Consider the following 16,003-nt stretch of genomic DNA (forward strand, 5'->3'; position numbering starts at 1 on the left):
CGATAATCATAATCAGATTTTCCTACAGATTTTTTTCGAGCATCGAATTAATATATCGATTGCGTAAGAAAAATCAACAATTCCGAGAGATGCGATCTGACCGCATAACTTGATCAAGATCGAATCAAACAACGTGTTTCTAAAATATTTTTGATGAATTGTTTGAATGGTGAGATGATTAGAAAAAAAATTTGGTGCAAAACACGTTATTGGTTGATCGTGATAGTGAATAGAAAAATTGATTGATTAATTTCGGCGGAGCCTGAACCGCTTTCGAAACGTCGCAATTTTTTTTTTTTTTTTTACATTCACGAACTGGTTAATATTGTTGAGATGTGTACACGTTAAAGGTGCAAAATAAAATTCATCATAAATCCCGTTTTCCACAATCGATGTGCCATTGCCACATAGTGTTTGGATATTGAGAACATTTTGAGAGATTTTAGAAATATTTCTGTAATATATATTAATATTATATTTATTATTAATATATATTTCGAATAATATTAATATTTATATATATATATATATATATTTAATAAATATATAATTTAAATGTTTAATACGATTTATATTTATATTATTTCTTTTGAGCGTATATTAGACGGAATTTTTCAAAAACAATAGGTAATGGAATAGAATAGGAAATTTCGTTTAAGAGGAAGAAGGTACAATAAAGATAAGATAATTATTAATAGAATATTTACATTGATAAAAAAAAAAATTCGAGGCCAAAGATATACGACGAATTAGTAAAATTGTATTAATAAATTTTATTTTATGTTAGAGAGTGAAATAATTTAAAAAATTTTTTTCATTCATCAAATTTTGTTATTAATTGATATAATTTGTAATTTGTATTAATCGAATAGTTGAATATCTAAATTATTAATAAATGTTCTCAATAATTCAATATTTTATTATTTAGACGGATATATGTCAACCTTATCAATCATCATATCGATCAACTTTGATTAGAAGTGAAGGAAAAATACTAAAGATAATGCCATAATTTATTTGAAGTCGATCATTTGCAATTTTAAACATAAATAATTTATATTATAAATAAAGCAGAAATGATAAATTTTTTTATATAACTCTCCATATACCATTATAATTAGAAAAAAATAATAATATTCGTAATAAAATCGAAAACAAATAATTACATGTTATTCAATTCAAATTTATAAGTTCAATATATATATATATATATATATACATATATATGTTTAATTTTTTAACCTTGAACACGTCTAATCGAAATATACTGCATTGAAACTTTCTGGATATTCCGATAGAGGGCTACGAATAATATTTACTTTCAGACATTCTTTACTTTTTTCATTCCAAATTTCTACAACGAACAATTCGTCTTTAATTTATATAAAATTTTTATCAAAATTTATAAATTTACTACATTAAAAGCAATAACAAATAGAATTGCACACAACGAATTTTGTATTTTCCATTTCCATTTCTTTTACCTCTCTCAATTATCGTATTTAACGTCATAACGTCATACGTTTGAGACACCTGGTGGCCGGCAATCGGAAACAAAACACGTCAAAGCCGCAAAATTCGCTATCGCAGCGACAGTGAGAGAGAAGTACGGTGATACGAAGCGTACAATGCGAAATTATGCAGAAGAGGGCGAGGATCATGCAAGAAACGGCCGCGAGGCGCGTGCATAGCGAGAAATAATCGTGGACAAGGATCGGACGTTAAGTTAAGATGATTAGTGGCATTCAAATCGCGCTAAAGAATGCCATTGACGTGGTGAGTGATAACCCTGATAAGTTTCGTTGTTTATCGTAGACTTTATTCTCGCTTATGCGACTGCGTGCTATGTTATCCATTTATTCGATCAAAAAAAACATGTACGTTTTTTTTCCTTGTCCCCCTTACAGAGCATAGTAAGTAACGCGAAAATATTTAAAACACTATTCATTGATCGTGCTAGTACATGTTTTTTACGCGTCATTTACGACGATTTTTCTTCGTTCTTCAAGCGTCACACGTGCCATTGTATTTATTTACGTTCTACCTATATCGATCTGTATGCCGTGCGTTTGGCCATCAGCCGTGGTCAATACGACACTGTCCGTTACTGCGAATTTTTTCTTCCCGTCGCCCGCGTGTGCGCACAGGTCGATTTAAACGGCGCTCGTTTGGCGCCGATGAAAAAATACAAACAAACAGGGAACGCGAAACTTATTCTTTTCGATCGGGGCGCGTATTGTCCGACGATTCTAACATGTGCGTTATATTTAGCATCTTATATAATTATTTCAAGTTACATCTGCGGACAGTCGATCGTGCCTCGCTAATATGTTCACATTTAATAATCTACCGTGTTTCGCGCATTATTTATTTTTCTTCAAACACGACTCGGATGACGTAATACGATCCCTCGTTTCGATTGTCATCCGCATTTTTCCTCCTGTGTATCGCGATATTTATAGATATTTTTATTATTTCACAGATAGCACCGCCTGCCACGCCGCTGCAAGACTTCACCTATCACTGGAAACAGCTTATGAATTTTTATGTGAACCACTTGACGGATTGCAAGGTACCCATACAAACGACAGGCATACCGCGACACTTGGACAGATTATTGGAGATTCTACTTGAGGAAGAAAGGAACGAAAATGAGCCAGGACCGTGTCTCGAGTACCTGTTGCAGCACAAATTGTTGGACCTGTTGGCTACATTGGCCAGCGCGGAAACTCCACCGGGGATGAGGACAGTTTGCCTGTCCTTCTTAAGAAAGCTGTTAGGAAGATCCAAGTATCCTCTGCTGCACCACACGTCTATTTATGGACCTGTGCAGCGGTTGATCGCTCTTTGCAATGGAAACCCACCTTCGCCTATCGAGGTTGAAGAAGTCCAGTTCCTTCTCACGCTCTGCTTTCTAGTTTGCAAGTATCCTCACGTGACAAATATTATAAACGATGCACCGAATGTTCAGAGGCAAAATACCACCACGAAGAAGAATATCGAGAGAATCGAAGTGGAGAAGGTTACTTATATACCGGCCAGAAGAAGGAATAATAACTTCAATCCACTGTTCGAACCGTTAGACACTCAGGCGGTCACGCTGATAAATCCCAATTTGTTCAACTCGGAAAATGACAAGAGACGGTCCATTGAGTTTAATAGGCCACACAGCAAGGCTGGAACGACAAGGGGATCGTCCAGTCAATCGAATGGGTCGATATCCTCTAGAGAAACAGAGATTGCTTCGCAATCTTCGAGCCCGGTAATTCAGAAAGAGATTTGTGGTGAAAATTCGGCTGTTACGCAGCCTTCTGAATCTCGAGATTACGATGTCTCGCAAAAAAACGAAGACGTAGCTTTAATAAACGAGATAGACACGCATTTACAGAATGCTCTTCAAGATTTGCGACTAGACGGTGAATACGGGAATACTTATGATGACTCTCATTGCTTGGATGGAGATCAGAGTTTGCTCAGACCCAAAACACCAGAGAAATCAAAATGCCTTCTATTAGATGCCTTGTTGAGTTATATAAATACTGCGGTAAGTAATAAGTTGTTCTAATATTAATTTAGATTAAAATTTGATAAATATATAGAAAGATCATATACAAAAAATATTTCAATCTTCAAAATTCTTCAAAAGTTTTATTTTTTTTTTTTTTTTGTATAAGAAATTTCAAATATTTGATTTTACAAATGATTATGTGGCACATGTTGCAATATATGCCTATACATCAAATTATGATTTGATAGAAAATAAATTTATCATTTAAATATCCCTACTTTTAATTATGCAGTTTCAAACTAAACAAACTACAAAGTTTTCAAACATAAACGATTCACTCATCAGGACAATACAGTGAGGATAAGAGCCTGCGAGGGAATAATGGTACTTTCATCCCTGGAGGATATATCGTTCGCTCAAATGGTAGCAAACAGCCATTTAACAACCTTGATACCGAGTAGATTAGAGAACCTGTTCAACGCAATTCCAGCGCACGTTGACCCAACAGAAATCGATGGCGTGGACGTCACTTGGGGTTTAGACTCGCCGGCATGGACGAAGGAGAAGAAATTTTCTGGTTGCAGGCAGGTTGCTGCATTTTTCATGTGGTTTGATTACTGTAATCAGTTGATAAGGGAAGCACATCCGGATGTAGCCGACGCATTGGCGAAGAGTATCAGAGTAAATTTCTTAGAGAAAATCGTGACACCATCTTTGGCTGAACATCATGTTGTTCTTATTACTGCATTGGTTACTAAGTGTTTGAAGGAGTTAACGTCCACCGCCTTATGTACAGGTTTATACAACGATTTTATTAAAATTTTTGAAAAAAAAAAAAAAAGAATAAATAAAATGAGGAAGAATGGAATTATTTCATTTTTTTTTTTTTTTTTTGCAATTATGTAATGTCAACGTTTCTTTTTCTTTAGAGATAAGTTACTGGCTTATTGGTCAAGATAGAGGTCCAGAGATACCAAATGTGTGGACATCACCTGTGCTACATAGGCTGATAGATAATTGTTTCACGGACAGCGACGATTTAACATTGGAGACGTTGAAGCTGTTCGAGGAAATGATAGAGAAACGAAACGAGCATATATTGCATTGTCTCGTGTTGGTATATTTATCTACGCGTGGTTACTACGATAATACCGCAGCGGACAGTGCAATTGCATCGTGGAGCGACGAGGAAGATGAAAGAGAGAGGGAGAAGAAGGGTTCGCTGGATCTTTCATATGAACAAAGTCATAGTCGAACATTAGCACCTAGTAATATTCATAGAATTGTAAATTGGTAAGCAATTAACAAAAAATCTTACAATCATAAAAACCAACTTCTACAAAAAATTAAAGTTTTATAAGAAAGAATATTTTTGTCTCAAAAATGTAATAAAATTGTAAACGACTCACGACTGAGATTCAACAATAATCATATTTTTAATACCTTAATACGAATGTATGATTCAGTCGACAAAATTTGTCAACGAATCATTGAACGTGATTATGTTTGCAAAATTTTTTTTTCATTCAGCTCATTGAATAGAATAATATATGCAAATGTAACGGGCAGTTTTCAATTTAATTTTGTTCTCGGTTTTTCAGTTTTCTGTCCCTGATTCCTCGTTATCTACAAACAGACACGGACGTAAATAATTACGAGCGATATATGGCTGATTTGGAAAGGCAGTACTCCACTGTGTTGACGGATTGCTCGTTAATGGCCTGGCCACTGGAAGCAATAACTGTGGACGATTCCGCGAGTTCCGATTCTAGACCGGAAGCGGATCATTGTTCCGTGAGATTCTACATGGGCCCGTTCATGACGATGCTATTCGAAAAAGTAACGAATATTCCAAAGCAAAAGTATGAGGTCAATTTGCAGTTGACTGTAGTGATCTCAAGACTGGCCCTTTTACCTCATCCGTACCTGCATGAATTTTTATTGAATCCATTATTACCGCTGGCACCCGGCACAAAGAACTTGTTCACTTGTTTGCAAAAAGTCGTCAAGCAGCTGGTAAACGAAGTACCAAAGACGGCAGATCACAAACAAATGCTTAAAGAAACACGAGAACGATTGCTGGAAGATTGTTCTCACGAAGGGTAGGTAACGGAGGAAAAAATGAATTACTATTGTTGTTTGATATTAAATAAGTTACAATTTTCAGGGAAAAGGAAAATATCCTGTTTGAAAGTGTGATCGTAACGGAAGAATTTTGCAAGGAACTGGCTGCGATAGCATACGTGAAATATCACCATTCTATGTGATAATCGATATCAAAAAGAACGATGTAAATTATAGAATTTAATTATAGTATTATGGCCGAGTAAATTTACTTAATGATCGATCGTCAGTCTAGATACGCTTAAATAGAAAATTGTTTTTTGTGATGATTTTGTAAGATATATACGTATACCTTAAGGATAGCGAATATTATAATAATGTTAATATTTACATATTCACTTATTTGCACAATTCGACTTGTGACTCTAATAAAGAAATTATTGAAAACTGATATTTTAATTATTCTCGCTTGCATATTTTAATTATTCAAAATTGCATGCTAATAGTATGTAAAATTTTCCAATCTAGTGTTATTCTTGATTTTATATTCTTAATGTTAATCTTGATTACTTTTTATGTGATAATTATAAAAAATATTCAGATTAAAAATTTATATAACTTGCAAATACTTTTAATATTTGAAATAATGAAATATCAGAAAATCTTATAAATTTCATAAATGAAACTAGTTTTGAAATCATATTATTACAGTAACTTATTAAAACTACTGTTACATTGGAGTAACTGACATATGGAGTTACAAATGGAAAACACATCAACTATTTGTATGAAATTACTTACAAATAATATAACTTCATATTTAAGTGGTAATTCTAACAAAAATATATCAATTGTTAAAATAAACAATGAAAATTTAGCAATAAATGGTGAATTGTATTTTTTACCTAGCCTTAAAATATGGAAAAATGCATTGAAAGATACAGATAAATGTGATGGAAAGTGTACAACAATTTTACAACATTTTTTACATATAAGAGATGGAAGCATAAATGATAATACTGATGCAGATATTTCAAATCAGGTAAGATATAAAAGAAAATAGATAAATCACAAACAAGATAAACATAACCTATCTTTAGGAGTAAAAAATATTTGATGATATTGATTTTTTCAGGTTTTACAATTATTAATATCATCTAGCAATATTTGGTCTATAAAATTACAAAAATATCTTTTAGAAAAAGAACGAGTCTGTTTGTTTTTACAACGTACTCCCCTTATAGAAAATGCAATCAAAGCAGTTATAACAGCTAAACATAATTTTGGAAAAACTGTTTCAATTAATAAGATTTTTAGTTTAAAATCGCTTCAAGATAATGAATCAGAACTCACAACTAAAAGATTATATTTAATACAATGTGTCACCGAGAAGATTTTAAATCTACATGGGTTTAAAATAGCAGATGAAAATCCTGATTATAAATTTGTATTTACCTCTAAATCGCAAGGAAATGTAAAGGAAAATTATGAGCGATATATATGTGGTGTTGTGAAAAATATTGAAACAAATTGTAAGGAAATAAAACTAACATATCAAGAATATGTTAAGAATAAAATCAAAGAATTAAAAGTATCAAATGAACACAAATATTTTGAAGCACAAGAATACAATATAAAAACAGAAAACAATTTCTTTGAAGATCTTGCAAAAGCAACAAGTACATTTGAATTATTATCTGTAAAACCAAGTCGTCCTGTTTTTATTGGATGCAATTTTGCAACTGATAAAAATACCACAAATACAAAAGGTTTTTTCAATTCAAAATTTTACACGAATAATGCAGAATTTTTGAAGAAACAATTTCTATCATTATTAGTTTTTAGGTGCATGTTTTATATTGTATAATGTAGCAAGAATAACAGCCATTATTGAAAAGTATAATCATAAAAGATTAAGAGGAGAATATCCTAATTTACCACACATGAATGATATAAATTTTTCTTTATTAAAACAAGAGGTATTTCATTTACAAGATATTAAATTATTATTATTTCCAATTATTCAAAAAAAACAAATGCTAAATAAATAATTCTATATTTTGTAGGAAGAATGGGAACTTATATATAATTTTGTTATTGGATATCAGCAAATGTTAAAAGATTGTTTAAAATATGATCCTATATTTCAAGTAAATCCACAAGTTATTTGCATATATTTGGCAAAATTATGTCAAAAATTTAGTATCTACTATCATAGAATTCGAATTCTAACTGTGAGTTTCTTTTATTTATTTATTTAATTAATATTTATGGTTAAATGATAAATAAAATTTTATTGCATGATAAATAATTTATTATATATAATTTTTCCATTATAGGAAGCATATGATCATTTGATTCCAACAATGAGTGCAAGGTTATACATGTTACATGCATTGCAAATTGTACTTCAAAATGCACTTGCTTTAATTGATATTATTCCCGTATCTCGCATGTAATTTTTTATATTATTTTTATAGAATTACAAATTTTCTTATATTTATATAAGTACCAAAATGATGTATTCAAGAAAAGAATGTAAGAAAGATAGATATAAGATAGAATAAAAAATTATATATTTAAAAAAATAATAAGAATTGAAAAATTTATTAATATGCTAAGATATGAAAGATAATATAAAAATAATTGAAATAATAGAAATGGAAAATAGAGTAATAGAAAATTTCATATAAAATCTTATATTGATTAATCTTTAACTTTGTTTTATTTTTTCAATGGTATAAAAAATGTAAAGATATAATGAAATTTTAAACATTGATTATTTTACAGATTTTTTTATGAATTTATTATTTTCATGTATCATATCTCATAATTTTTGTTTACTATTGGTACTTAATAAATTAAGTATTTATCTTACATAGAATGTAATAAAAATAAATATTTTATTACATGAATAACCTGAATAGATGTGATATAAATAAATACTTATATATATTATATATTTATAATTTAAAAATTTAATAAAATTTACTATTTACTTTTTTAATATTTATTAATAAAATCGATTATATTTAATTGCATACAAATATATTAATTTCAAACGTTTTGTATGAAAATAACATACAATTTTTTCTGTCACGTGCATAACAAATGAAAATAATTGTACTCGAAAATAATCAATAAAATGATAAATATCATTAAAATGAAGATATATGCAATTAAATGAGTATATTGTTACAAATATTAATCCTCATTATTGAAATCAAATAAAATATGTAGAAATTATAAGTATTTTTTTACTTACTCATCAACTTCGTAAATCGCGTCTTTGAAGAAATTCTTCTAACCTTTGACAATAATCACAAAAAATTATAGATTTTACAGATATCAACAATATTTTATTCGTCTTTAACACACATTTTTTATTATTATAATATACAAAATTAACGAAATTTATCAAATCTAACTATAGATTCGTTATATTCAAACTCAATATCGAACACTACATAGATCTCGAGAGATTCAGAAGTACCAATTTGAAAAAGTATAGGTAATGGCAAATAGACTGCAAAAGATGGCGCGATTGTATGAATTTTCAAATGCACATTCTTAAATTCTTAATATAAGAAAGTATTAAGTGATATTTTAGATTTGATATTGAGTTTAATTTGAATAACAATGTACTTTTTTTTACAAGAAGATTATAGATTAAAAAAAAAAGAGAATGAACGCGTTTCAATAGATTTAAAAATCGATCACATTGTTATAAACTGATTCTCCATACAATCGATAATTGATTAATGTATTATTTTTACATATGTAATTTGTCAATTTTAGTATATTGTTTATGGAAAAGGGACTACTTTTCTCTACTCCAAGAATATCGTGCATCAAAAGCACACGCACGATAGCGTGCAAGAGAGCGAGGCAAGGAATATAGCCAGCTGTTTGTTTTGTTTTCGGGCATGAGATTCACGTGACACCACCGGTGCTGGTGGCGGCTCATACGGCAGCGCCGTATTATCAACGTTTATTGGCCGAGGCAGTGCACTCGCGCACCGCTTAGCCAATCAGGAACATCGTAAGAAACGACGCCTGGTGCTTCTACGGTGCAGAGACGTTTGACATCGATAAATGCGTGAGAGTGCTCGCGAAGTGCGGATCAGGCTGTCGCTCGCTCGTCGGCTTGTTGTAGTCGTCGTCGTCGTCGGGGGCTCGTGGGCTCGTCGTCGTCGGTCAGTTCGAGCCTCCTTTTCTTTGTCCTGACTAGACCCCCACTTTGTACCCGCGAAAACCTGTGCAGTAGTAGTGTTAGGCAGTGCCGATCCACAGTGACCGTCTTTCTTTACGACGTCGCTCAGCTGCACCTACTTTCGTGTGTGAGCGAACGTATCCGGCGTGCCAAATGTCACTAGGTGGACGATAGGGTCGAAATATACTCGATCCTCGACGTTATACATATACATGCGTTTACTGTGCATGTATACAACGAAGAGGTACCACTCACATTAAAACGTCAGAAATGAGCGTTTATGTATATTGTCAGATACGCGATATATATTCGCGTGATCTTTAATGTTACTCCGTGTATTGCGTATCATTTCTTGCGCTGTATTCTCTACATATCGTGAACGTGTGTATGCACCACCGTGTTGCCGTTGTTTCTTGTATGGGAATCACATTTATTACCGATCACGTATACACATATTTTCACTCGCATTACGTGCGTGTGTATAGACATGTTTGTGCGGTGTAATGTGCATGTGTACTAAAAGTCGCTTGCAATCCAGTCGAGAACGGAATCAAGGGAGCGCCTTTCTGTGTGCTCATCGTGAACGGAAAACCATACGAATATTATTGTGATCGCTCGCGTATGATGCGAGTTTCTAGAAGATTTGCGTGTATTTTGTGCGTGACAATATATGTTTTCTCTGACAAGTAAAATTGTGGTTTTATTAGTATACTACGTCACATCGGTTTCTATGTGTGTCTATCTGTTACCGCAAACTGCGTATTGCATGTTTGATGGAAATCATTGACCTCGCGAGCAGTTGACCGAGTTTTACGTTCGTGGATTAAGAAAAAGAATTATAGTTTTGTTTAAATTGAAAAATTTCTTTTTGGAAAACTCAAAATTTTATATTTTATTTTGGAATAGTTCTCCCTGTTCCATTTGAATTCCATTTAAATCACTATAATAAAATTCGTTGTATATATTCGAAATATCGCAACATCTAGATTCATTTTTTCAGCCATTTGGTATATGGCTCTCGGTAAGATCTACGCGTTCAAGGTCGGTGCACAAAACAAGTAGCCGGCACGTAAAGTGGTCGCATGCACATGCACGCTGTACACGATACGCGATACTCGTTTCCTGACCAAAAATAATAGTTCGTCGAGCGCGCACAAGTCGAACCGGCCGCTGATCGAGGTCAGGTTCTTTTGCATTCGTTTATTCGTTCATTCGCTTGTTCAGTTGCTCGCGTCCACGATAAATTACCGGCGACACGCGTAATCTCGACCCTTTCGACTCGCCTAGTGACTGTACTATAGTGTTCTTTTCAATTGTACCGTTCGCGCTTACTTGCTCTCTTGCGCGCGCTGTTTTCTGTCCTTGTCGTGTATGTATTCGTGAAATACGCTTTCGGTTCGCTCGCACGCGACTCCGTGTATGGAAGTGTGGAGCAGCGGTGCGTCGTATTTTCTTGCCTCGCATATATTCTATCGGTTGTTAATTTTTTTATTTCACGTGATTTGGTGTGATCGTAGTGAATGTTGTGAAACAAAGGTGAAGAAAGAAGAGAACCGACGAAGGTAGAAAGAGAAAGAAAAAAAGGACAATAACGCTACAGAAGTAAAGTGAAACGATATTGAGCGGGAAAAGCAAACACATAGAAAGAGAAAAAAGCAAACTGGCGTGTGAGTAGAAGGGCAAGTTGGAACTTGGAGTAAGATAAAGACAGACGCGAACGAGGTAGATCGAAAGTCGTCGAACGGTGAAAACACGGCTACGAAAGGAAATTAATACTACGAAACAGTTGACGGGATATATCTAGTAGAAAAAAAAAAAGACGGTTCTTGATGCATAACGCGGTTGGAAAGGCCTGGCCATCGATTTGCCGTCCGTGAATCTAGTGCGCGTTTGAAATCGGGCTAGTCTCGCGCGCGCGTGTGTGTTACGTGCACCTAAGCGAACGCAGCCAGCGAGGCGCGCGGACGGACGAGAAAAGGAGGAAGAGGTGGCGGTGGTGGAAGAGGGGGCGGAGAAGGAGAGGCGGTTGAACAGGCGGGCGGAGAGAAAAGTTCGAGAAGCGGCAACACCAGTGCCAGCCAACATCAACAACATCAACAACAACAACAATACAGATCGCCGCGGTGTATACAGGGCTGTTGCTCGTGGTGTGCGTTCTGAACGTTTATCGCGTTGTGTGTCGCCGCGCGCGGTGTCATCGGTGTGTGTGCCGGGATTGCAGGGAAAGAGGTAGTGAACCGAAGCCGCCAGAATTACGCCAAACCGGGGAAATATGAGCATTGCTGCCCTACTACAGGCCGCCGAGTATATTGAACGAAGGGAAAGAGGTGAGTATTGCTCTGCTGCATGTATATTTACACATATGTGTGTTTTTTCCTTTCTCCTTCGATCTACGGGAAGTTTCATCGTGGTTGCGCCCGTATGCCTGTGTGTGCCATGTCATTGGCACATGGCAACGAACGCGTGTACCGTCGTTGGATCTCGGAACGTGACCTTTGTTATTACGCCTATCCTCGCCTCGTTGCTCCTTCGTGTTTACAGTGTGTTTTCTCAGTATCGTGATTATCGTTTGAAGTTGAATATTACTAAACTCTGTTTCGAAGTATTAAAAATTTTTTATTGATCTTTGGATTAATACGATGGATATCAATGATATATTTATACGATAGAATTTAGAAAAATTTAATTTATACTAATATACTTTAATATAAAATAATGAAATTATTTAATCTAATTCAAGTTCATACTGTCTGATTTTACAATTTAATTTTTTCTTTTCTCTTTGACTTTTCAAATATTTCTTAATTGGATTGTTAATAGATAATATAGCATAATAGATAATATTTCATTTCCTTATACTGAATTTTTTTGAGCTATAACCGAGTCTAGATTTTTTTTTTTAACTCCGTAACGTAATCACGCGTTTTGGAACGCGTGACCTTCACCGGTATACACTCTGACGCAACGTGCAGCGTACTCTGTAGCCGTGTTGCAGTGCACGTCCGTTTTTCGGCCAACCGGCGGTAAACACATCAGTAAATATATGCATACGTTGTGTTTTTTTGCAATGTATGATACACGAATGTCATTGTATCGTGTAGGTCACGTCTGCCGCATATATAGGTATGCGTCAGAGTGCGCGGAGAAGCGGTAACGATGATCTCATTTTATCACTCCACTTATAATACCGCTGCGACGTAGTCGATACTGCGTTTGCTCGCGTATGCATGCAGAATTCCCGTGTTATCTCGTTCCTCCTCGTTTCTCTTGCATTTCGCTAACCTTCTTCTAATAAATTTTATCCAGTGTATGTATTAATTCTTTAATTCTCAATTAAAATCGAGATAAGTGATTTAATTGATTTATTTATAAAAGAAAATTATTTATTTATAAATAATTTTAGATATATGAAATATAAATATTTAGTAATTTGCAATTAATTAAATTGATAAAGATCACGATCGAAAAAAAATATATCGTCGTGAGCATTTCCTAGAAGAATTCAACGATTCGTAATATTTTAATCGAGAGGACGTTATCGGCACAGAATTATTAGGCTTATTTGCATAAATACATACATACATATCTCATCGCGACTACTCCGTCGATGATTCACAACTTTATAAACAAGTCTCGAGAAATATATTTTGTTAGATTCCTCTTTTCTTTTACGCATTTCTTTTAAATTCTCTATCACGTGATTCGGAAACATAACCGATACTAATAGCCATTGCTGCCAACATTACAAATCTGTTTTCGCCAGGGCGAAAGCCGTGCGTGACGTAAATAACCAAAATACACAGATCACAATAAACGGCTGTCGTCTTGCATTTTTCCACGACGCCACGTTTCGCTTTCGAATAGTCGGTTAAGATTTACGGTGTCGTAATTCTTTCCTGTTTCTTTTAAGATCCGTAGTGGTATGGAGTGCTCGTCACGTAACACACACATATACGTAACATATATATCCAATAGAGTTGTGTATAGTCACGTTCACACACGTTCGAGTGAACACCCTGAAAGAACGGCTTCTTTGTTTCTCTCCTCTCTTTTTCTCCTGTTGCCGTGCATTGATCTCTCGTGGTTTAAGCTCACATCACGCGAGCAAGAGAAGAACGTTTTCGTGTGCGCGGTCGTTCACGAGCGGCAACACCACTAGTCGAGACCCAGAAAGAGCTTTCGGTTTATTGGCCGCGCTCTTGTCAAGCGAGAGAGAAGAACAAGGGGGAATCACAGCGGATCGTCGATTGAGCATTAACTATTATTGCTCGAGGGTACGTGAGATAAGTCTGTTACATTATTTTAATCGGTCTATTTGGCACGATTTCCCTGAAAAACGTTCATGAATGACAAGATCGACCAAACTATTGTTACTATACTTTGACTAAAATTAATTGACTGCTCAAGATTATTTTCCTGACCGTGAAATATCTTCGAATGACATTTGTCTTTTTATTCACATTGCGAGTTTAGTTGACATTTATTGAATGACTTCAAAATTTTATTATTGTTTAAAAAATTTTGTTTATTAGTCATATGATTAGTTCATGAATGACAAGATCGACCAAACTATTGTTATTATACTTTGACTAAAATTAATTGACTGCTCAAGATTATTTTCCTGACCGTGAAATATCTTCGAATGACATTTGTCTTTTTATTCACATTGCGAGTTTAGTTGACATTTATTGAATGACTTCAAAATTTTATTATTGTTTAAAAAATTTTGTTTATTAGTCATATGATTAGAATTGTTAATTTTAAATATGTAATTAAATATATCATTCATACGATTAAAATTAAAAATATTGAAAAAATAAAATAGTATTTTTCTGTCTTAATAAAAGTCAATATAAATGAAAGTCAGTATAAACGTTGTTACATCTTTAATAAAAAAAATCTAAAATTTATTTTTTTATTTATTTTTATATACATTTTTATTTACATTTCTTATGTTAAGAAGAATATAACAAATTCATAAAAAAGTTTCAATTGAAATTATCTAATTCTTAAATTAAAATTTCACAAATTAAGATGTTCATTGAAATAAACATAAAATCACTTCGTTTCAGCATAATATAGATTATACAAATTTCGTCTATGGTGGGGATTCATTGCCTATTGACTTTGAGCGGTCAATTGATTTCGTAGTCTATATTCGCGTAGAAGCTAGAAGAGAGAACCAGTCTTTCGAGATCTCGCTTTTGTCTCGAATATTCAAGCAGAAATAGAGATTCAGAGCGATCATTAATCGGCTTTCGTGATTTTCGTGCATTCAACGAGCGTTAAACTAATGTCACGCCCGATATTAACAAATTTCGCGAGCATTACGTTCAGTTCGAACGAACGAACAGTAAATTAAATTGTTGTCGCTTCAAAAGAGGGATTTCGCTCTTGTTTCAAGTGAAGTTCGCGCTGACTCGGTCCGTTGACGATTCCAGATACGCGTTTCCGATTCTTCTCTCGTTTCCATAAAAAGGAAAAGAAATGAGAGTCGAAAGGAGAAGAGGTATTATAGACAAAGAGAACGGTAGATGTCATGAGCGAGATGGAGAGAAATAAAGGGATTGGATTGAGTGGGGATAATAGCGTGAGGCGGGGAAGAGAGAAGGGAATTGAGAGAAAGGAGTAGAAAGAGAAGGATAAACGGGTTAACAAACGAATAAGATAGAGATGGAGGAAAGCGTAGCAGAGTGTAAATTTTTATTTCAACGTCGCATCTCAGAGTCGATGGCTTCTTTCTCCTCTTCGTATGCACGACTTCGTTCTTAGAACTATTGTTAGATTAGCCTCAACTCTGGTAAAAATTATGTTTCTTTTAAAAAATATGGTAGGATGCTTTTAAGTAGAAAAGATTTTTCTGTTTTTATGAGAAAAATAAGTTCATTGAAATTGTTCAAATTAATTTGTTCTCTTCCATTTTCTTGCGTAAATTTTTTAAGTCATTATTTGAATTAAAAGAAGCTTGACGAATCGAAGATTATTTCTACGAATCAAATAATAATCATTGATGCCATTATACTCGAAATTATGTTTACGATCTGTTAATAAATTATTTAATATTGTCTCTGTTTCACATTATTAAATAACATTAAATTACATTATATTAAAATTATATTAACTGTAACGGAAGCAAAAAATGATACTTGTGAATTTTTTTTTTCTTTAAGACCTTGATCAATATAATTGAACGAGGCATTACTCGTACTCAACATTTT

At 33.7% G+C, this 16,003-nt stretch overlaps 4 protein-coding genes across 9 annotated transcripts in view; 3 read left to right on the forward strand and 1 right to left on the reverse strand.

The window, feature by feature from the left end:
* The window catches only part of LOC100866935 (BRISC complex subunit FAM175B), a 61,850-nt gene extending 52,800 nt beyond the window's left edge, over positions 1-9,050 (reverse strand). Inside the window, exon 1 of the mRNA XM_086902828.1 lies at positions 8,838-9,050. The gene's annotated coding sequence lies outside the window, so the exon portion shown is untranslated. The remainder of the gene's footprint in view (positions 1-8,837) is intronic.
* Positions 1,285-6,019, forward strand: LOC100868811 (FHF complex subunit HOOK interacting protein 2A). 2 transcript variants are annotated; one of them, XM_003695912.4, is made up of 6 exons: positions 1,285-1,776; positions 2,483-3,544; positions 3,854-4,304; positions 4,438-4,801; positions 5,110-5,610; positions 5,676-6,019. In XM_003695912.4, the coding sequence occupies exons 1-6, from the start codon at positions 1,732-1,734 to the stop codon at positions 5,773-5,775; spliced, it is 2,523 nt and encodes an 840-aa protein (XP_003695960.3). In that variant the 5' UTR covers positions 1,285-1,731; the 3' UTR covers positions 5,776-6,019. The 2 variants fall into 2 exon arrangements, with proteins under 2 accessions (XP_003695960.3, XP_086758945.1); XM_086902819.1 differs by lacking the exon at positions 1,285-1,776 and adding an exon at positions 2,314-2,397.
* Positions 6,205-8,163, forward strand: LOC100867700 (uncharacterized). The gene is made up of 5 exons (XM_003695903.4): positions 6,205-6,614; positions 6,708-7,341; positions 7,418-7,551; positions 7,639-7,806; positions 7,912-8,163. Exons 1-5 carry the CDS (start codon positions 6,324-6,326, stop codon positions 8,029-8,031), a joined length of 1,347 nt encoding a protein of 448 aa, XP_003695951.2. The 5' UTR covers positions 6,205-6,323; the 3' UTR covers positions 8,032-8,163.
* A 580-nt stretch (positions 9,051-9,630) lies between the features above and the next one.
* Mxd (MAX dimerization protein) overlaps positions 9,631-16,003 on the forward strand; it is a 329,867-nt gene continuing 323,494 nt past the window's right edge. For 2 of the 5 annotated variants that reach the window (XM_086902832.1, XM_086902836.1), the window contains exons 1-2: positions 9,663-10,029; positions 11,303-12,112. In XM_086902832.1, the coding sequence (XP_086758958.1) occupies positions 12,058-12,112 (55 nt within the window). In that variant the 5' untranslated portion in view covers positions 9,663-10,029; positions 11,303-12,057. Of the gene's footprint in view, positions 10,030-11,009; positions 11,224-11,302; positions 12,113-16,003 lie in introns of those variants that run through there. The other 3 variants (XM_086902833.1, XM_086902834.1, XM_086902835.1) reach the window with 3 other exon arrangements.

Source organism: Apis florea, unplaced genomic scaffold, assembly GCF_048593485.1.
Source record: "Apis florea isolate Af1SG1 unplaced genomic scaffold, ASM4859348v1 contig_2272_pilon, whole genome shotgun sequence".
NCBI lineage: Eukaryota > Metazoa > Arthropoda > Insecta > Hymenoptera > Apidae > Apis > Apis florea.

Excerpts from the sequence above, each read along its gene's own strand:
- LOC100868811 (XM_086902819.1), top strand. The coding sequence starts at position 2,329 with ATGTTCACATTTAATAATCTACCGTGTTTCGCGCATTATTTATTTTTC. Across the intron at positions 4,305-4,437 it reads GTCCACCGCCTTATGTACAG|AGATAAGTTACTGGCTTATT; the intron begins GTTTATACAACG and ends CTTTTTCTTTAG. Across the intron at positions 4,802-5,109 it reads ATTCATAGAATTGTAAATTG|TTTTCTGTCCCTGATTCCTC; the intron begins GTAAGCAATTAA and ends TCGGTTTTTCAG.
- LOC100867700 (XM_003695903.4), top strand. The coding sequence starts at position 6,324 with ATGGAGTTACAAATGGAAAACACATCAACTATTTGTATGAAATTACTT. Across the intron at positions 7,342-7,417 it reads AAATACCACAAATACAAAAG|GTGCATGTTTTATATTGTAT; the intron begins GTTTTTTCAATT and ends ATTAGTTTTTAG. Across the intron at positions 7,807-7,911 it reads ATAGAATTCGAATTCTAACT|GAAGCATATGATCATTTGAT; the intron begins GTGAGTTTCTTT and ends TTTCCATTATAG.